Genomic DNA, 21,497 nt, shown 5'->3' with positions numbered 1-21,497 from the left:
GAGAAAAGATCATGTAATCAACTTTTATTCTTATATTTCTATAACTATCAATATTATAAATATTTATCTTTTTGGTCAGTTAGTATAACAGAATGTTTGCATTGTCACTTGCTATATTAATAAAACTGAATAATTCATATACTTTGTTTCACTTAGTGTTATGATATTCTTTTAAGCTGTGTTTCACTTAGTGTTATGATATTCTTTTAAGCTATTGAAATATTACCTGGAATAATGCTTTCATAAAGCATGATCTTCATGTATATGTATAGGTAAAGCCAATTTTCCTATTTGTGGCAGTATTGTCAGATTCTCACTAATGTAATAGGGGGTTTTTTGTTTTGTTTTTTTAAGTTCTTTTTTAAAAATATTTATTTATTTATTTATTTATTTGACTGCACCGGATCTTAGTCGCAGCACGTGGGATCTTTAGGTGCAGCACACGGGATCTTTTAGTTGCAGCACGTGGGATCTTTTAGTTGTGGCATGCGGGCTCTAGTTTCCTGACCAGGGATCGAACCCAGTCCCCCTGCATTGGGAGCGTGGAGTCTTAGACACTGGACCACCAGGGAAGTCCCCTGTAATAGGTTTTTTGAAGACTTGAGTGTAAGGTGAAGTAACCCATCTGGTTACACAGGTGCCTTCATCAAAAGCATATGACCCCTCTAGAAAATATTTATGTACTGTCTTCATTTTAAGAGAAAGCATAGTATCTGTTCTTTCAATGTGTAGTGCTTTGCAGCTCAGAGAAGTACTTCCACATTTATTGTTTGATCTTTATACTAGCTCCTTGGTATAGGCAGTGTGAAGAGACAGTCCACCTGTGAGTATAGAAAAAGGTTTTACATTTAAATTTTTTTCTGCCCAATATCTTTTAATTTATTTATTTATTTATTTATTTTAAATTTATTTATCTTATTTATTTATTTTTTTTGGCTGCGTTGAGTCTTCGCTGTTGCGCGCGGGCTTTCTCTAGTTGTGGCGAGCGGGGGCTACTCTTCTTTGCGGTGCGCAGGCTTCTCATTGCAGTGGCTTCTCTTGTCGCGGAACACAGGCTCTGGCGCATGGGCTTCAGTAGTTGTGGCACACAGGCTCAGTAGTTGTGGCTCGTGGACTCGAGAGCACAGGCTCAGTAGTTGTAGCGCACGGGCTTAGTTGCTCCGCGGCATGTGGGATCTTCCCGGACCAGGGCTCAAACCCGTGTCCCCTGCATTGGCAGGCGGATTCTTAACCACTGCACCACCAGGGAAGCCCCTTTTAATTTATTTTTACACACTAAAGAACTTACTAAAATAATAGCCTAGTTGTGTTTATAGCTAAACAGTGAGTGTGTGAAAGGGTTCTATAAACTTAAAATAATGATTGCAAGATTATTATCCAGGGTTCTTAGTTTCTACTTTACTTGTAACTTATATCCCATCTTTTCCCACATATATTCATAGCATACTTATCTTGCACAAATACAGTAAGATTGTTGAAATAGAAATAAGAGACCCCTCCAAAAAACGAGAGTTAATTATTTACTGGAATTCAGATTTGAAGCGTTTTGTAACGTATGAAATGTTTTATAAACCATCCTACCTACTTCTTTTGTATATTCAGTTTTTAAATGTTGGATCTTCTCTATTTTTCAAGATTTTTCTTATCTGTATCCTTTTTGAGTTTAATATAGAGTCTCACCTAAGAGACTGAGTTAGAATAAGTGGCTTTCTTGCCTTCACAAGTATATGATTGTATTGCCCCTAATGAAGCACTCTCTTCCACACGTACTGAGCATCTGCTCGCTACTGTAGGGCTGCTAAAGTGAGAAACACAGTGTACTCCCTGGACTCTAGGTTATAATCTAGGAAAGTCTCCCTCCAGGGTAATTCTCTTCCAGACGCTTTTCCACATTGCCAACAGGATTAGCCTCCTAAGTAGAAATATAATTTCACTTCCCTGCTTAAATAAGACCAGGGACATTTGATGATAGTTAGGGATTATTGCTTTATGTGTGATATATATTTACAGATTAAAGGATATGATGTCTGGAGGGTCAGTCTCAATAATAATCAGCTGGGAGGGATGTGGGGAGAAGTGGGTTGGGAGTAAAACTAAAACAGGATTATTGAACCTAGATGGTGAGAAAATATGGCTCATTGTACTATTTACTTTTTTTTTTTTTAAGCAAAGCTTTTATTTATTTATTATTTTTAAAATTTATTTATTTATTTATTTTTGGCTGCATTGGGTCTTCATTGCCGTGCATGGGCTTTCTCTAGTTGCGGCGAGCGGGGGCTGCTCTTCCTTGGGGTGCACAGGCTTCTCACTGCGGTAGCTTCTCTTGTTGCGGAGCACAGGCTTTAGGTGCGTGGGCTTCAGTAGTTGTGGCATGTAGGCTCAGTGGTTGTGGCTCACGGGCCCTAGAGTGCAGGCTCAGTAGTTATGGCTCATGGGATTAGTTGCTCCACAGCATGTGGGATCTTCCCGAACCAGAGCTCGAACCTGTGTCCCCTGCATTGGCAGGTGGATTCTTAAACACTGTGCCACCAAGGAAGTCCCTATTTACTTTTATATGTTTGAAAGTTTTCGTAAGAAAAAATTTTAAAGTAACAGAACAAATACATGAGAACTCGCTCTTATCTACAGGAAAATTTGAAACTCCTGTGAACGTAGCCTGTGGGGCCCTTCAACAGTCTGTCCCAAATGCCTTTCGCTTTATCTCCTCTCATGCTCATTTTAGGCTCCAGCTGCACTAAGTTCTTCATACATTTAGTACCCTTTCATGCTCCAGTCCTTTTTTGCTAGTCCTTCTACCTGGAATGCCCTTCCTCTGCATAGAGTTCACCCCTGATGTCTACCCCAAAAAACTCCCTCTCAGGCATAAATAATACTTCCTCTGTGATGATCCCCACTCTTAATCCCAGGCAATAAATCTGTGCCTTCTTCATGCTCTTAACATCAGTTCTCTCCACCTTATTATATTATTACTTATGTCTAGTTCCCTACTAGACTGAGCTCTTGGATGTCAAGGATATGTTTTATTAGTTTTATTTACATTTCATTATTTTTTATGTATTGTATTTGTTTCAATATATTTATTAGATAATGATGATGATGATGATGGCCCCAGTATCTAGGTACTTAATAAATGCTGTATATGAATGAATGTATTTTATCATTTGGAATTCTAAGCTAATAATAATGTCATTTTATTATTACATCTTGAAATAACAGTGTTTCTCTTAGTTGATTAAGGTTTTTAAAGTAAGAGGGCCAAATAAAGATTAATTGATAAAATTCTACAGCTGTTTTCTATTAAATACTGAGTTTGTATAGTTGTACTACTTTAAAAAATGGCTTGTGTGCGAAACAATAATATCAAATGGTAGGTGATACCAAGTCACGTCTTAAATAATAGATTTTAATTTAATTTTACTTAGTAGTTAGACTTTTAAGTGTTTTATTTTCTCAGTAAGCAGAATTTCTCATAGATTTTTTTCCCCTCTTCTCTGGTTTCACTGTGCCCTAGTAAAAGTATTCTAGAAGTCAAGGCAATAAATGAAACACTAAAGATTTAAAAAATTTTTTATTTAGCAAAGGTAATGGGCTAGATTTAATCATTGCATTTTGATTTTTATCTGTACTACAAAATTTTATTTTTAAATCCAGTAGAAAGTTTTTCTCTTGTTTTAACTCAGTTATTTTTCAAATATTAGTTGCTTATTTTCCATGAGATTTCATGTTTTATATATATTTCTAGGCCTCAAGAAATCAATAAAGAAGAACTAGAGGGAAATAGCATGAGGTGTGGTAGAAAGCTTGCCAACGATGGTGAAGTAAGTATGGGTTGTGACTCTTAATAGTCTTATACAAATTGTTGTACTATTAGTGCAAACTATACTTTCAATAACAATCATGATACATGTTATACCTCAGAAGAGCTTTTTTGTGGATTAGTTTCTGTAGCATGATCTCCTGGGCAAGGAGTTATATACTCAGTGGTGATTGATTATTCAGCCCTCCCTGAGACTGTTGAACTTTCTGGGTCTAGATACGAGATATAAGAAGATCCCTCAGCAAACCAGAAATAAAGATAAATAAGACGTTAAATGGGAGCTGTTACATAGTCTTAAAAGTAGTTCTTTCTGTTACAGTTACCCTAGATCAAAGACATTCAAACGCTTTTGATTGCTACCCACATTAAAAATTACGTATTTCATTAGCACCCAATACAAATGCATATAAGTGAAACAAAAGTATTACAAAACAATGCTTACAGCTGCTTTGTCCTATAGATGTATTTCTACTTAATTTTTTTTAAAAAGCTGATTGTGACTCATTAAATTGATTTTACAGCCACTAAAGAGACAACTACATTTTTTAAAAAACTCTACCCTAATTGTAATTTTCATCTTTGAAAAAAATTCAGCCTAATTTAGATAACCATTTGGTTGTTTTTCTCCCAGACTGTCCCTCATTTTAACTTTAATTTTGAAAGTTTCATTATTTTATGTTTGCATTAATAATTGCAGAATATGAAAGAGGAATAGCATCTTATTTATTCCTTAGTCCTCCTTATTGTTGCTTCCAGACCTTGTTTCACCCTCATCATCATTGAATCACAGCTCCTTTGAAGCGAATACTTCTACACCACTCACTACTCTGACTGTGGCCATCACTCGCTTGGCTTGCTGGCTTTCTTTCTCCCTACTCTTCTTATCAGTCTTGGTGATTTTAGCATCTGTTCCCTGACCTTCCTTCCCTCCGTGATCTAGTGCTCTACCGTACCTCAGGAACCAATTTCCTATAAGCGTATCCTCAATTTTTGTATCACTAATTCATGTACCCTCTTCAAAATCTCCATTTTAAGCATACCACTTGCAGACTCCACCTCGTGTTATCTTTCTAGCACTCTCTCTCTAGTACCTGGACTCCCAACAACTTTTTAACCCCACTAGAATGTACAGTACATTGTTGTTCTTACTATCTTTTCCCCATTACCCTCTCACCACATCCCTACTTCTTTCTTTACTTGACTTATATTTTATGTTCCATCTTAAAATTGGTCCCTGGCTGGGGTGGGATGAATTGGGAGATTGGGATTGATACTATGTATAAAATAGATAAATAATGAGAACCTACTGTATAGCTCAGGGAACTCTACTGAATGCTCTTTGCTGACCTAAATGGGAGGGAAATCCAAAAAAGAGGGGATATATATATACGTATAGCTGACTCACTTTGCTGTGCAGTAGAAACCAACACAACACTATAAAGCAACTATACTCCAATAAAAATTAATTTTAAAAAGTTATTGACCAGGGCTTCCCTGATTTCACAGTGGTTAAGAATCCGCCTACCAATGCAGGGGACATGGGTTCGAGCCCTGGTCTGGGAAGATCCCACATGCCGCAATGCAACTAAGCCCATGCACCACAACTACTGAGCCTGTGCTCTAGAGCCTGCGAACCACAACTACTGAGCCCGCACACACCACAGCTACTGAAGCCCATGCACCTAGAGCCCGTGCTCCACAACAAGAGAAGCCACTGCAGTGAGAAGCCCACGCACTGCAGCGAAGAGTAGTCCCTGCTTGCCGCAACTAGAGAAAGCTGGTGCACAGCAACGAAGACCCAATGCAGCCATAAATAAATAAATACATAAATACATAAACAAACAAATGCATAAATAAATTTATTTTTTAAAAGTTATTGAGCAAAATTAAGGCTGGGAACTTTTGTAGATAACAATTAATTAAAAACAATATACAAGGTGAAAAAAAAATTGGTCCCTGGCTTATACTCTTAACTTCCTTTTTCCCTTTTTCACTCAGTCAGATTCACCAGGCAAAACCCCAGTTCTTGTTAAATGCCACCTTTCCATGCATTCCATGCGTGCTTCCATACAAATGAATGTGACTAAAGAAAAACACCACACAAACCCCAGCAGGTTTCACTTGAATGTTTTAACTGTAAACTTCAAGCAGGTTTTTAGTGCTAAATGGTGATCCTCCTACATTTCCCTAGTGAATTTATCCTCCTACTCCTGGAGTAACTCTCATACCTTCTCAAAAGGGCAGTGCTACCACCCTTATTCTTATCCATTGGCCTTGCTTCTTTCTTCATTCAGAAAATAAAAGCAGTAGGAAGAGAATCTGTGCCTCCTCCTACCAACAATACTACCAGTCTCCCTGCATCTGCAGCCGTGTGCTGTGCTTTTCCTTTTACTAGAATGGATGAACTGTCTGCTTCTGTCCTAGTCCACCTCCTCTTGTAATGGACCCCATCCCTTCTCACTTGTTCAAAAGGTTTGCTCCTACAGTCATCACCTCACTCTCCTGCATCATCAGTTTTTCTCTTCTGTATCATTCTCATTTAGCATATTAACATGCTACAGCATCACCCATCTTAAACCATTCCCTGACCCACATTCCCCTCTAGCTTCCACTCCATTTCTCTGCACCCTTTTTAAGCAAAACTCATTGAAAAAAGTTGCCTGTATCCACTCCAATTCATTTACTCCGATAAAGTCAAGTGAAACGCTGCCATTGTCACCAGTGATTCCTACATTACCAAGTCGAGTAGTTTTTAGTCTTCCGAAAGTTGTTGGCAACATGACCCATCTGTTCACTCACTCCATGGAGATTTTCTCCATTTGACTTCCAGGACAGCATACTGCGCTGGTTTTCTTCCTGCTTCGTTGGCTGCTCCCTGTAAGTCTTTGCTAGATCCTTCTCTTTCTCAACAAATGTTGGTGTGACTGGAGGCTCAGTACTTGGACTTCTTCCATATCTGTGCTCTCTATGCTGACTCCTAAGTGATCTCATATATTCCCATGACTTTACACCAATTCCTAACTCCTGTATCCAGCTACTCACTTGACATCTTTCTTAGAATTCTAATAGCCTCTCAAATATAATGGTCCCAGCTGAACTCTTTGATTTTCATTCCCAAACTCCTCCTTCCCAAGTATTCTCCAACCCACAGATAACCCCTCTGTTCATCCACTGTATAAGCTCCACACTTCAGATTCTTCTTTTGTTCCATATCTGTTGTCCATAAGAAGTTCCTTTGAACATATATCTTCCAAATATATTCTTTTTTATTTTTTATTTTATTTTATTTTTTTTGGCTGCGTTGGGTCTTCATTGCCATGCATGGGCTTTCTCTAGCTGCGGCGAGCGGGGGCTACTCTTCCTTGCGGTGCATGGGCTTCTCATTGCGGTAGCTTCTCTTGTTGTGGAGCACAGGCTGTAGGTGCATGGGCTTCAGTAGTTGTGGCACACAGGCTCTAGAGCACAGGCTCAGTAGTTGTGGCGCTCGGGCTTAGTTGCTCCGCAGCATGTGGGATCTTCCCGGACCAGGAATCAAACCCATGTCCCCTGCATTGGCAGGCGGATTCTTAACCACTGTGCCACCAGGGAAGTCCCCCAAATGTATTCTTACCATGTCTACCACTACAACCCAAGTCCAAGCCACCATTATCTCTTGCCTGGACTGTTGTAGCTTCATAACTGCTCTCCCTATTTTTACTCTTGTTCTTATACATTCTGTTTTCCACACAGCAGCCAAAATCATCTTTTTAAAATGCAAGTTAGATCATGTTACATCCTTCCCTAAAGTTTTCCGTTAGCCTCTTACCACAGAAGAAATCCAAACTCTTTCCTACTATGGACTCTAGGCTATATGTTTTCTGGCCCCTGACTGACTCTCTGAACTCATCTCCAGCTTCCATCCCCCTCAGCTATTGCCCTAGCCACATAGCCTTTTGGCTGTTCCTCAGTTATGCCAAGCATGTTTTTACCTCCAGAACTTTGTACTTGTTCTCTTTGTCTAAGTCACTTTTCCCCAGATAGCTACCCAGTCCGCTCCTTAGTTGACTCAGGACTCTAGTCTCGTAGCATCTCCTTAGAGAGACGTTCCCTGACCACCTGCCTGAACCAGCAGGCTCCCCAGCTGCCAGCGCACCTCCCCTACCCTGTCACTCTCTCCTGGCATTCTGTTCTGTCCTCTTCCATCCCATTTCATGTTTGTTGTTCATCTCCTCCTCCACACAAACACACACGTATTAAAATATACATTTACTAGGACAGAAAGTTCTTTACTGCCATTTCTTCAATGCCTAGAGCAGTACCTGGCACAAAATGTGTGCTCAATAAATATCAGTGAACTATTGATTTAATGTTGTAATTCAGAGGGTCAACCAAACACTTGAAGTCGTAACTTCATTATACCACGCCACTTTACTTAAGTCTCTCATTAACTATTAGGTGATAGAATAGACAAACTTGTGAACCTCATGATGGTATTTAAAATGACTCAGTTGTGTATCTGTTGGTTAGTTACTTAAGGTATTTTAGGGTATTTTTAAAATTTATTTAAACTAAAAAAAACAGTTCACTCATTTCTCCCACTCCCCACCCCTCGCCTCTGGCACCCACCAAGCTGTTCTCTGTATCTGTAAGCTTAGGGTTTTTTTTTTTTAATACATATTTTTTTTAGATTTTACATATAAGAGAGATCACACAAGGTATCACAAGGTATTTCAGAGTATTTTTAAAGCAGGAAAAATTTTAGTGGATTCTTATTACCTCTATCTAGACTCCTAGTCCCCTAAACTATACCTACTTAGAGTTGGTATAGTTTATACCTATAAACTAAGCCATATTAGTTATGATAAAATTACAGTGTGGAGAGTTGATGAAACAGATCATGAAGAGACGATATTAGGAAAGTACCTTAAGGAATAATGATCATAAAGGCTGCTTTTGCTAGCTTTGATATATACTATGTGTATGTGGTAAACCTTGTATATATATCACAGATATAGTCTGTGTGCTAAGCCTTAAGGCACTGACAAAAAGTAGGGACCCATAAGACAGAAATACTTGAAATGAATTAGAAAAAGAAAAGACAGTTTGAACTTTTTATTTTTGACTTACTAATATGATAAACTGAAGTAAATCTTTCTCCTTTGTATTTTAGTACTGCTGGCGGTGGACAGGTTTTAACTTCGGCTTTGACCTGCTTGTAACTTACACCAATCGATACATCATTTTCAAACGCAATACATTGAATCAGCCATGTAGTGGATCTGTCAGTTTACAACCTCGAAGGAGCATAGCATTTAGGTAGGATGAGATTTTCCCACCCCACTCTTCCTCACTCTAGAAGAACCATAAGAAATGAAATAAAACCATAATTTACACCAACGATAGTAGAACTTTGGTAAGATACAATATATATGAAACTGCAAGGAAATGATAAGGCTCCATTCCTACAAAATGTATTAATAATCAAAATTATAAGACCCAGATCTGATATGTCAGGGAGAAAGAATGGGCTGGAATATGAATGGTGTAGGATTGATACTGGGCTTGAAGCTGTTGCCTTTCTGCTATTCCTAGAAAATAAAAGGTCCAAACTGGAAATACAACAAGGTATTCTTACAGGAAAACATGTCTGGTATTATCCTTAACTTTCTGTAGGGTTTCAGATGTCCAACTTTGCCTAATAGTTGAGCTGGCAATATTTTTCTGGAGAGGATGCTGACAAATTGGAAAATAGCTTAATGAACGGATTATTTAAAAGTCATATATTTATATTTACCTTACACCATACACAAAAATTAACTCAAAATGGACCAAAGACCTAAACATAAGAGCTAAAACCATAAAAGAAGTCTTGGAAGAAAACAGGGGAAAAGCTTTATGACATTGAATTTGACAATGATTTCTTCAGTATGATACCAAAGCACAGGCAGCAACAACCACAAAAAAAGTTGAACTTCATCAAAATTAAATCGTGTGTCAAAGGACACTTAATAAAGTGAAAAAACAACCCATGGAATGGGAAAAAATATTTGCTAACCGTATATCTGATGAGAATACATAGAGAACTCCTAAAATTCCCCAACAAAAAAACAACCTGATTCAAAAAATGGGCAAAGGACTTAAATAAACATTTCTCCAAAGAAAATATACAAATGACCAATAAGCACATGAAAAGATGCTCAACATTACTAATCATAAGGGAAATGCAAATCAAAAGCACAGTGAGATACCACCTCACACCCGTTAGGATGGCTAATATCAAAAACAAAACAAAAGTGTTGGTGCAGATGAGGAGAAATTAGACCCTTGTACATTGCTAGTAGGAATGTAAAATGGTGCTTACTTTGTGGAAAATGGTATGGCAGTTCCTCAAAAAATTAAATAGAATTACCATATGATCTAGGAATTCCTCTTCTGGTTATTTACCCAAGAGAATTGAAAGCAAGGACTCAAACATATTTGTACACATAGCAACATTATTCACAACAGTTAAAAGGTGGAAGCAACCCAGGTATTGACAGATGAACTGAAAAACAAAATGATGTATACCTACAATGGAATATTATTCAGCCTTAAAATGGGGGGAAATTCTGACATGTGCTATAACATGAAGCTTGAAGACATTAAGTGAAATAAACCAGTTACAAGAGAACAAAAATACTGTATGATTCCGCTTACATGAGGTACGTAGAGTAGACAGGTTTATAGAGACAGAAAGTAGGATGGTGATTGTCAGGGGCTGAGGTAAGGGGAAATGGGGAATTCATGTTTACTGGGTACGGAGTATCAGCTGGGGAAGAAGAAAAGGTTCTAGAGATGGATGGTGGTGATGACTACAGAACAGTGTGAAATGTGTTGAATGCCAAGAACTATACACTTAAAAATGGTTAAAATGGTAAATTTTATATATATTTTATCACAATAAAAAAGGCATACTTGGGGACTTCCCTGGCGGCGCAGTGGCTAAGACTCCGTGCTCCCAATGCAGGGGGCTCGGGTTCAATCCCTGGTCAGGGAACTAGATCCCACATGCATGCTGCAACTGAGAGTTCTCATGCCACAACTAAGGAGCCCACGTGCTGCAACTGAGACCCGCTGTAACCTAATTAATTTATTTATTAATTTTTAAAGGCATACTTATAAATTATTTTTATATCTCAGATATGTATAATAGCACAAGCTTGTAAATCTAAATGGAATCAGTTTATAGTTTGAAAAGACTTTAAATTCTTAACAAGTAAAAGACTATAGAGAATCAAAAAAATTAAAATAAAAGACATAGAATATGGAAGAAAAAAGTCAATATTAAAGTAAGGTAGGGCTTATTTAAATTGATCTGTGCTTTAAAAAGTCATTAGTTTTTGTATGTGTGTGTTTTTATTCTAGATTACGTTTGGCTTCTTTTGATAGCAGTGGAAAACTAATATGTAGTAGAACAACTGGCTATCAAATACTTACACTTGAAAAGGACCAGGTATGTTTGATTACTTTTCTGTTAATTTTTTCATTATAGTATTTGTCTTTTGACGCCTCTTTTGAAAATTCTTAAGTAGATTTAATGTTTGATTTAAAGATTGGTTTGAGAATTTTTTGAAGGTAAGGATGGAAGTACCATGTTCACTTTTGCATAATTTACTCCATTCTACCAGAAGTGTAACTAAGACCAAAAACAATAATAATAAAAAGAAAACACGATTTGAGGGGCAGAGCTGACAATAAGGAAATAATTATTCATCCTGAACATGATCTTCACAAAGTTATGAATCTTAATTGTTTTCTCCATTGTGTTCATTAGTGCATTTATTTATACATTAATAACATATCTTAAAGACAATCCAGTATATCTCCATAGCTCCTAGATATTAAGCGAACATTATCCTCTAGCACAGTAGGTTTCTAAAATGACAGACATCTGTAATGTTCCCCAAATTATCTCTAAAGCCATTTGTTTCTTCATAAATCACATGCATGTAGAAGTTTCAAAATGTCATGATGAAAAAGTAAACCAGTTTCAAAAAGTAAAACGAGAGCTGTTAAAAATCAAGGATGTTTATTTCTAGTAAAGCTAACCACCATTCCAAAGGACATACTGTTTTAATAAAGGGTTTGGAGCCTATGGTTCACATAAATTATTAGAAGTTAGCAATTTTCCTCAGACTGAAGAGACTCTCATAAGACGTCAAAATTTAGCACTGCAAGGAACCTTGAAGTGATAGTTCTGACCTCACCTACCCTGTATGAGAACTCCTTTAACAGCAGTCTTACGGAGGCTCCTCAACCATTGTTGGAACTCTTAGTGAGAGGGAGCTGACTCTGTCGGGTGGTAGGTGTAAGTGAGAAGGTAGGTACATAAGAAGATTCAAATCTGCCTCCATTGGAATTCTCTGTTGGTCCCTCTCACACCCTCTGGAGCTGCATGGACAATATATATCTTTACCTTCAACCTGGAATTTCATTTAAAAACACTGTCATGGCTCAAAGCAGCCAGAGACTTAATTAAAAAGCACCAGGCCAAGATAGTAGTTGTATTCCTAGTGTTCCTTGATTTGTGCATTCAGCAAACATTTGTGTCCCTACTTCATGCTAGGTTCTATGCTAGGAGTGGAGGAAATAAAGAGGAGCTTATATAGCTAAGTAGAAGGAGAGGGATGGGCTCAAAGAGTGTGTAACATTGAGGGAGACATCTCTAACCTTTACTGTGGGGTTGGGGACAGGTGTGGTTATTGGGGGAGGGGCAGAGACACAGTTCAGGGGAAACCTCTTCTGGACAAGTTGAAAAGTGAATGGATACCTGAACCAAGCCTCAGATGATGAGTAAGATAGAGGCAAGGGGGCTTCCCTAGTGGCGCAGGGGTTAAGAATCCGCCTGCCAATGCAGGGGACGCAGGTTCAAGCCCTGGTCCAGGAAGATCCCACATGCCGCGGAGCAGCTAAGCCCGTGCGCCACAACTACTGAGGCTGCGCTCTAGAGCCCGCGAGCCACAACTACTGAGCCCACGTGCCACAACTACTGAAGCCCGTGCGCCTAGAGCCAGTGCTCCGCAACAAGAGAAGCCACTGCAATGAGAAGCCCGTGCACCTCAATGAAGATTAGCTCCCACTCACTGCAACTAGAGAAAGCCCGCGCGCAGCAACAAAGACCCAACGCAGCCATAAATAAATAAATAAATAAATTTTAAAAGATAGAGGCAAGGGAGCACATGGGTCATTCAAGGAATGGAGAGGTTTGGAAGAGGAAGGGTTCGGTAGGCGTAGAGCCAGGGCATGATGGGCTATGGATGGAGTTTGGACTTTTTCCTGAGCTCTGTTAGAGAGCTATGGAAGGATTTTAGTTGGGGGGGTTGCATATGTTTTATGTAGCTTATAGACGTTTGTTATAGAAAAATAGAAAATAAAAATAAACAGAAAAAAAAATCATACATAGTCCACTGAGAGATGACACCGCTGACAATTTTTTCATCACCTATATCTTTTTTCCAAAATTTTATCTTACTGTTAACTATTTTGTAGCCTGCTCTTTTTCCACTTTGTTGTATATCAATAGCTTTTCTTGTCAATAAATATATATCCACAACATCATTTTTATTACTGCATAAGAGTTATTTTTGATATACCATAATTTAAATAATGCTTTTTTGGATAAAGTTGATTTTTTTGTTTGTTTTTTTGTTTGTTTTTTCACTATTATAAAAACTGTACATGTATCTTTATATGTTTTTTTGATTTTTTAAAAGATGAATTCCACAAAGTGGAATTCTTGTCAAATAAATGGTGTATATATTTTCTAATGGCCAAATTGCCCTCGAAAAATACTGTCAACTTACACTCCCTCTAATAGTACAGGAGAGCATACTCAACAAAGTGTATCATTCTTTCTAGTCCTTCTCCCAATATAATAAGTGGAAACATCATTTATTTTAGTTTTCATTTCTTTGGTTTCTGATATAGTTGGTTTTTTTATATACTTATTGAACATATTGTGTAAATTGACAGTGTATATTGTTTTTTTAATAAAGGTGTTTGTTTTCTTGTTAATTTTAACACCTTTTATATATTAAGAATAATAACATTTGTGATATGCTATACTTTTTCCATTTTTGTAGTTTATCTTTCAGCCTTCATGAAACAATCTATCAGTCTCTTCCTTTAATGAGTTCTTCTTTTGATGTGCTATTTAGGCCTTCTAACTGGGATTATATAGTCATCTGGGTTTTTTTTCCTATTCCTTTTATTTTTTCATTGGAGTATTTTGATACGTCTAAAGTGTATCAGATGTGTCAATGTATTTGAAATGCCGTTTTTATCATATACTATAAGTCCTTATATACTTGGTTTCATTTCTGAGATTTCTGTTTTACTGATTTTATTGTGGAGACAATAATGCTTTGTTTTAATCAGACTCACTTTAAAAAGAATTTTATTACCAGTAATGCAAATTCACCTTCACCCTTCTCTTTTCAAAAACCCCTGGGTTCTTTGTGCGTGATTATTCTTCTGTATGGGGTATAGAATCATTTTGTCCGGTTTCCTCTCAAAAAAATCCTATGAGGGTTTTGCTGTATACTGTTAAATATAAAGTAATTTGTGAGAAATTGGTATCTTCCCTTCTGGAATATGGTATTTTCTACATTTAATCAGGTCTTCCCTTATGTCTCTAAAATTTAGTTTTCCCCCGTATTTATTCTTATATGTTTCCTGGAAGTATAATGCTAGGTATTTTATATTTTAATTACTAACATGAAATGAATCTTTTATAAATAGTTTTTGATGACTATAGGAAAGCTAGTGATTTTTATATATTTATTTTAAAACTATCCCTCCTACAGGACTATGCTAACTAGATTTGCATTATAGAAGGATCTCTCAGAAATGTGTAAGAAGGATTAGAAACATGATAGTGGCAGAAGACAATTTAGAAGCTATTGCTATAATCCATATCAGAAATGATGAGAACCTTATGGAAGGTAGCAATGAAGATGAAGAAATGTTGATGGGTTCTAGAAATAAAGGGGTGCAATTGATAGAATTTGGTGGTTAAGTATGTGTGAGGGTGAGGAAAAAGAAGTCAAAGATAGTACCTGGTTTTGTGACTTGGGCAACTTAATTATAGTGGTAATAATAATCCTTCCTATAATTCCTGATATTTGAATTATAGGAAGGAAAATGAACGTGACTTAAAGTGAGGGTGAAGAGATGATGAATTCAGTTTAAAGCATATTTAATTTGAAGGCATTGAGGTGAGAATTTGATAGACCAGTGGATAAATGGGTCTGGAGTTTATAAGCAATGCCTGAGCTAGAAATAATGATTGGATGAGATAAGCGACAGGAAAATATGTCAAGAATATGACAGGAGGGAAACCTAGGGAACACTGGTCTTTAAGGGGTGGGCAAAAAAAGTAACCTGGTGAGACATTTAAGAGCTGGGATGGGGAATCAAAGCCAATTGCAAGGGTGAAAGTATAGATGGCACAGAAAGAAAGGAAAGAATAGGTAGTATTCAATAGCTGATGATTTGAATTTGAGCTGCTTTATGTCTAAGTGAAGATTTCTAGTAGGGAATTGGATGTATGGATCCTGGAATTTAGACCTATAAATAGAATGTAGGGCAGTAATAGAGCTATAGTACAGGTAAGTAGCATGAGCCTCAGAGAAGCAGAGAAGATAGAAATAACGGTCTGGAAACAGAGATGAAAACCCAGGAAGATACCACCACTCTGTCTGATGCTCTGATGTGTAGACTTCACTGCTTCCTCTGCCTAGTGGAAGAAGGAAAATGGAGCTTTTCTATAAAGGTGCTTCAATGCAAATGTAGGTGTAAATTGAGCCCTCAGGTGGAGTTAAAGGTTTGATGAAGCTAGAATTAGATCTGTCTAGTTTGGGGAGGGGAAATGGGGATTAATACAGTTCAATATTCAGAAATTGGTGTGTCCATTCAGCCCCCAAGTGATGTCCGCATGGATCCCTTCTTTTCCCAGAGTTGGCCCTTTGATCTACTCTCCCCCACCAACCTTAACTATATTCAGATACCAGAATACTAATACTAATACTTCCTTGGAGTCTTTGTTTGGTCGTGGTAGAGAATCTTGCTTTTGTCATCAGATACACATATCGTCAAAGCATATGTCTTCAACAAACTTAGTAAATGTGCCTTCACTCAGGTTATCGCTACAAATATTGTCTAGTCCAGGGTGACTCAAGCATCTAAAGATCAACTATGCTTTGACATGATTGCTCTCTGCTTAACCCTGTTAGCACCATCAGCCCAGGTGATTGCCTCACCTGACCTATCATCGTATCCATTTTGTTCACTAACTTTAAAAAACAAAACAAAACACCACTTTGCCCATTTTGGAGAACATAGAGATTGTGTGTGTTTGTGTGTGTGTCACATTTCTATTCCCTACCTTATTTATCCAAATTTATCTTGCTGCTCCCCCAACACAGAAGCTGTGTCCAGTTGAGCCTTTGTCAGTCACTCAAATGTTCCAGTTTTAGTCCCTCTTCATTGCAGGAGCACATGCTGCAGTAAAAAATTTTAAATTCTAGATTTAAACAGTATTTTAATAGTATATTCTCCAAAATGTATAAAGGTGAAACTAATGCATATTATTTCAGTATCCAAGTATTTAGGAAGTAGGAGTTCTCATGTCAGTGCTACTGCTTATATTCTGAGGATTTATTGTGTTCACCAAATACTGCTGGTAAAGGGTTCCAGAGATCTGTAGCATGAGTGAGTGGGGGTTCCATTCGTCGCTCTCAGGTGTAGTATCAACTCCTGTCTCTGTGGAATTTCAGGTCATTCTCATGTGTATTGATGTAACTGAACCTGAAATTGATTTTACATGATAATTTATTTTAGGTTCCAAGAGACAAATAACATGTTTGCATTAGAGACAGTGGGAAATCTTAGACAAGAGTGGGAACCATGCTTATTGGTGATAATAATGACTCCCCACCTTTATCCCAAGTATTCGCTATACATATAGACCATCAGATGTTGAAGCCAAATGAGAAGTGTGTATTTGTGCACTGTATCTGTTCATAAAATATGTAGTTACTTGATAGAAATTTTTCAGTAATGAAAATTACTACCATTATTTATTACTTAATATATAGCTGGCTTTGTGAGCCCTCTGTATGCATTGTCTCATTTAATCCTTAGTGTAATCATATGAGGTAGGTACTCTTATTTTCCCCTTTTACAGTGAGGAAGCTGTAGTTGATAAGGTCAGTGACTTGCCCAAGGTCACACAGCTAGTGGGTGGGAGTTTTGAGATTTGAGCAGTGACTCTCAGACTCCAGATGCATACTTTTAACCACCATACTAACCTTCAGTTTACTCAGGTCAACAGTTTGGTTCTCTTTTTTATTTTTATAATATTACTATTATTATTAAAGCAACAAATTTGTTTTATAGGAACAAGTAGTGATGAACTTGGACAGCAGGCTTCTGATCTTCCCTTTATATATCTGCTGTAACTTCCTGTATATATCGCCAGAAAAAAGAACTGAAAATAATCATCCAGAAAATCCAGAAAACTGAGGATCTCATCAGTTGGAAACAGTAGCACTTCGTAAACTTTTTTGGCCAGCTTTAATTTAATGGCCCTGCAGATATTCACATCTAAGGTGACTAACAGTGACAAAGGCCTTATGAACTGTTCAGATAATACAGAAGACTATTCTTATCCTCATTACATTTCTATGCATATATAAAAAAACATTTTAAAGCCAAGAAAATATCTGTCAAACCGTTTGTTATAAAGATGTCGACTCATGCTTTTTAATTTGGCATCAGTAGAAAATTGCCGTAGGTAAATTTCACATTTTTCTGCAACCAAATATAGAGTTAATTTTTAGCTTGAACTTTGATCCTACCTAATGTTAGTGAACCTCAATTATCCATCTGTAAGTTTTATTTTTATTTGGCTAAAAGAATGCTAAAGGAATAATTTGAATGGCCAATTATAAATGCTGTTTCAGTTGGTGTGTTTAAAGCTGTCCTTTAATTTTTTCAACTGCTCTTTATGATTCCTCCTCCTAGTCAAATATTCTTCCAATCTATATATGTTTTTAATCATTAAATTTTTTTTCATGGTTTTGAAGACTGAGGAACTTTTTATTTAACTTAAGCATTTTCGTGCTATTTTATTTTGCTTTTTATTGATATTTAGCTTTCCTAGGATTTTAACAACAAAAAAATCAGGTTCAGACTTTCAAATGAACTTGGATGGGGGAGAAAATCAGTTGGATTCTGAGGATATTCCTTTGCCTTACATGGTCTTTTCTTTGACATTCTGTACAACTCTATTATTAGGTCACAGATTATTTTTGTACCAAATATTACACTTTAAACATTCTCATATTCTGTGATCTTTTTATTTATGTTCAAATTTTAGTTGGGAATCCTATTTCCTACTTAAGCTCAGGACTTTATAACCTCTGAATTGAGTGCCTTTGAGTTACACATGCTATTAGAAATCTCATAGTAAATGTAAATAAGGTCGGAGGATATCATATAGAAGCTGATAATAAAACATTAATGTACAAATAGAACTTATTTTTGTCAAAAATGAGATGTACATTTGTCATGATTTATATATGTTGGTTTCTTATGTTTACTGCTATTTTGAAAATAGCCATGCTCATCGTCTTTCCAGTCAGAGTGAGTACTTTTTGTGGTTAATGTATATTTTTAGTATGTTTTAAGAAAAATGGGAATTACTTTTGTGTATCTGTACAAATAAATACCCATTTGGAAAAAAGAATCAGCCATTATATAAAATGACCAAAAACAAAAAATTAGGTGAAACCAGAATTTTTTTTCCAAGTTAGATTTTTTCCAATTAGATTTAACTTTTAGAATTTATTGCTAGTTTTTCTTCCCTAGTGATATGTCCATAGATTCATAAATCACTTTTGTCTTTTCAAAATTCATCCTCATGGTAAATTTAAAGGAAGCTTTTAAATGCCTTCCCTATCTCCACCCCTAGAACTGTAGTAAAAAATCCAATAATTTGGCTGTATTGAGGCTTCATTTCTTGTTTTTGTATTTGGCTATAACTATATCTCTTTCATGAGATGCTTTTGTTTTTTCCTATCTTATGGTAACATCAGAGGTTCCTCACCCTTACATATTAAAAAATATAAATGCCAAACAAATTGAATTCTTTGAATAATTGAATTTTTCCAAATCTTGGGAGTAAAGATACTTAAAATTTGAGTATATTAGTGAGTAAGATTATTTCATTTCACTTATATGAATTAATCAAATTGGAATTACATATGGTTCCTGTCTGTTCTTTGTTTCCTGGCCAAATTGCTTATGTCATTCACAGATAAAATAATTATTTGTTCAGTCATAAGTAGGTTGTGTTCTCATTGGAGAAACTGGTAATTGTCAGCTAGTACTTCACATTGATAGTAAAGATCTGCTTTTGTTTCCTTACCAAATACTTTAATGTTTGCATACTTTTCATTCTTTATAATTGGAATATTTTCAATAAAGTATTAAAAGTGTCAGCTGAGGTATCATATAAACTATTATATATGAAGGTGTTTGTCAGCTTTTGCCTTATAACCTTTGCCAAGTCTTTTTTTAAGCTGCAAGGGCTAGAAAACAATATTTACCCACTAGTAATTATTTTTACTTGGCTATCAGTAAAGAAGAGGTCCTTAAGAGAAAATGTTCTAGAGTTCCATGCTAAATTTTTAAAGAGAGATATGAGTGTACCTTTCCTTTTTTTTTTTTTTTCTTAAATAAATTTGGCTTGAAACTTAGCAAGGTAGGCAAAATTAAATGAATGTTGTAGTCATTAGCTTTTTAACCAAGTGTTTAGCAGCCAACATTTTATCGCATTTCAGGTCTTTAAATAGGATTTATTGCCATCATTAATGAGCAGATTTCAACATCAAATGCAAAATTAGGGTTACCAAGAGTCACTGTGGCTATCTAAATTTAAGTTAATTAAAATTAAATAAAATTTATTAAAATTTACTTCCTCAGTCACACTAGACCCATTGTAAGTGCTTAGTTAACCACATGTAACTAGTGTCTACTGTATTGGACAGTGCAGATATAGAATATTTCCATCATTGCAGAAAGTTCTGTCCAACAAAGGTGATCTAGAATATTGGACTGTTAACGCTGAAACTATGTCAGGAGTTATATTCCCTTAAAGATGAACCCATGTAAAGAATAGAAAGGATAATAGAGCCAGGGGTGCAAATGGTAGATAACTTGTCAGTCACCTAGAATGATGTGTTGAATCATAATTTCAAGCAATGTGGACCTAAATCACTTGACTACATTAAAAAACAAAAGTCATAGTACAGTTTCATCCCAACCACAGAGTTTGCAGTTCTTCCCAAACACGGTACAGGGATACAAAAGCAAAAAATCCTCAAACATCATCAATCACTGTTAACTAGTGGTCAGACTGCATCTAATTAGGGGGGAAATTACTGACTCAACAACATGCATCCATTTGTAATGATAAAGTAGGACAGTTTTGTAAAGGCTGGTGATTTTACATAAAATAGGACTAGAAGAGGTAAAACAAAGTTTAACCAAGGCTAAAAATAGTACATTTGCAGGAATCACAGATGGTTAATGTTGATTCTTATGTAAAGTACATACATTGCAGCTTGCCTTTACTGAAAAATTGCTGTCTGGTTGGGGAGGGAAATTACAAACAAGTGTGATCACAAGTGTTGACAGTACCCGGGCCCTACTCCACTCAAAACCCATTAAAATGGCCATTAGAATGAGAGAAACTCAGGTATTGAAAACAGGATTTTTCTTCCAGATACAGTGCTGGATAATCTGCATTCTGAGAAGGCAACTTGATCAGTAAATAAGGAAGCCCTAGCAGAATACAGTTTCTATCCCACATCTTAAAGGGGGAGGAGCCACTTAGAGATATACCACTTCTTTTCCTGCCTATGGTCAATCTCAGGGCTGTCCCTTTAGGAAACTTACTCCTTTGGTTTTTTTCTTTCTCTTCTGTACTTTACTTTTTTTTTCCTCTATACTCACACCAATATTTTAAACATGCTTAAGTTTCTCCCATCTTTGAAAAACCTTCTACATTTACCTCCACCCACTGCCATATTTTGCCCTGCATAAGCCAAACTTCTCAAGAGAGTTATGCAGGGAATTCCCTGGTGGTCCAGTGGTTAAGACTCTGCACTTTCACTGCCTTTCACTGCCATGGACCTGGGTTCGACCCCTTGTGGCGGAACCAAGATCCCACAAGTCGTGTGGGGCAGCCAAAAAAAAAAGGTTATGCAAGTTCTCTCTCTACTGCAAAAGCCATTCACAATCCAACTCCACTAAAACTGAGTCAGCAAAGACTTTGTTGCTAAATCCTTTAGGTTAGATGTGGGTTGTTTTTTTTTTCATTCCTTTTAACATTTAAAATTAACCGCTTTGTTTTCCTTAAAAACAGCAGCCTTCTCTTAAAACTTCTCTGACCTCACACTCAATGGGTTTTCCTTCTCTTTCTCTGGCTCCCCCTTAGTCTCCTTTTGGGGTTCTTCCTCTAGCTGTCTCCAGGCCCTTTTCTCTCAGCCTCCCCAGGGTGGTTTCATGCACTCTCATGGCTTCAAATGAACATCTATATTCTGACAATTCCTTTTTTTGGAATCAAAAAATCAGCCTAGATCTCTTTTCCAAGCTC

The 21,497-nt window shown here is 36.7% G+C and overlaps 1 protein-coding gene across 2 annotated transcripts in view; it reads left to right on the top strand.

The window, feature by feature from the left end:
- GMCL1 (germ cell-less 1, spermatogenesis associated) overlaps window positions 1–19,335 on the top strand; it is a 57,060-nt gene extending 37,725 nt beyond the window's left edge. The window contains exons 11-14 of one of the 2 annotated variants that reach the window (XM_082356373.1): window positions 3,743–3,818; window positions 8,967–9,112; window positions 11,201–11,288; window positions 17,234–19,335. In XM_082356373.1, coding sequence (XP_082212499.1) covers window positions 3,743–3,818; window positions 8,967–9,112; window positions 11,201–11,288; window positions 17,234–17,359 — 436 coding nt within the window. In that variant the 3' untranslated portion in view covers window positions 17,360–19,335. The remainder of the gene's footprint in view (window positions 1–3,742; window positions 3,819–8,966; window positions 9,113–11,200; window positions 11,289–17,233) is intronic. The other variant, XM_082356374.1, reaches the window with a different exon arrangement.
- The last annotated feature ends 2,162 nt before the right edge of the window (window positions 19,336–21,497 follow it).

Source organism: Balaenoptera borealis (genome assembly GCF_965194805.1).
Source record: "Balaenoptera borealis genome assembly, chromosome: 15".
In the NCBI taxonomy this organism is placed as follows: domain Eukaryota; kingdom Metazoa; phylum Chordata; class Mammalia; order Artiodactyla; family Balaenopteridae; genus Balaenoptera; species Balaenoptera borealis.
Note: the sequence above shows the minus strand (reverse complement) of the source record. Positions and strands in the feature narration are given on the sequence as shown.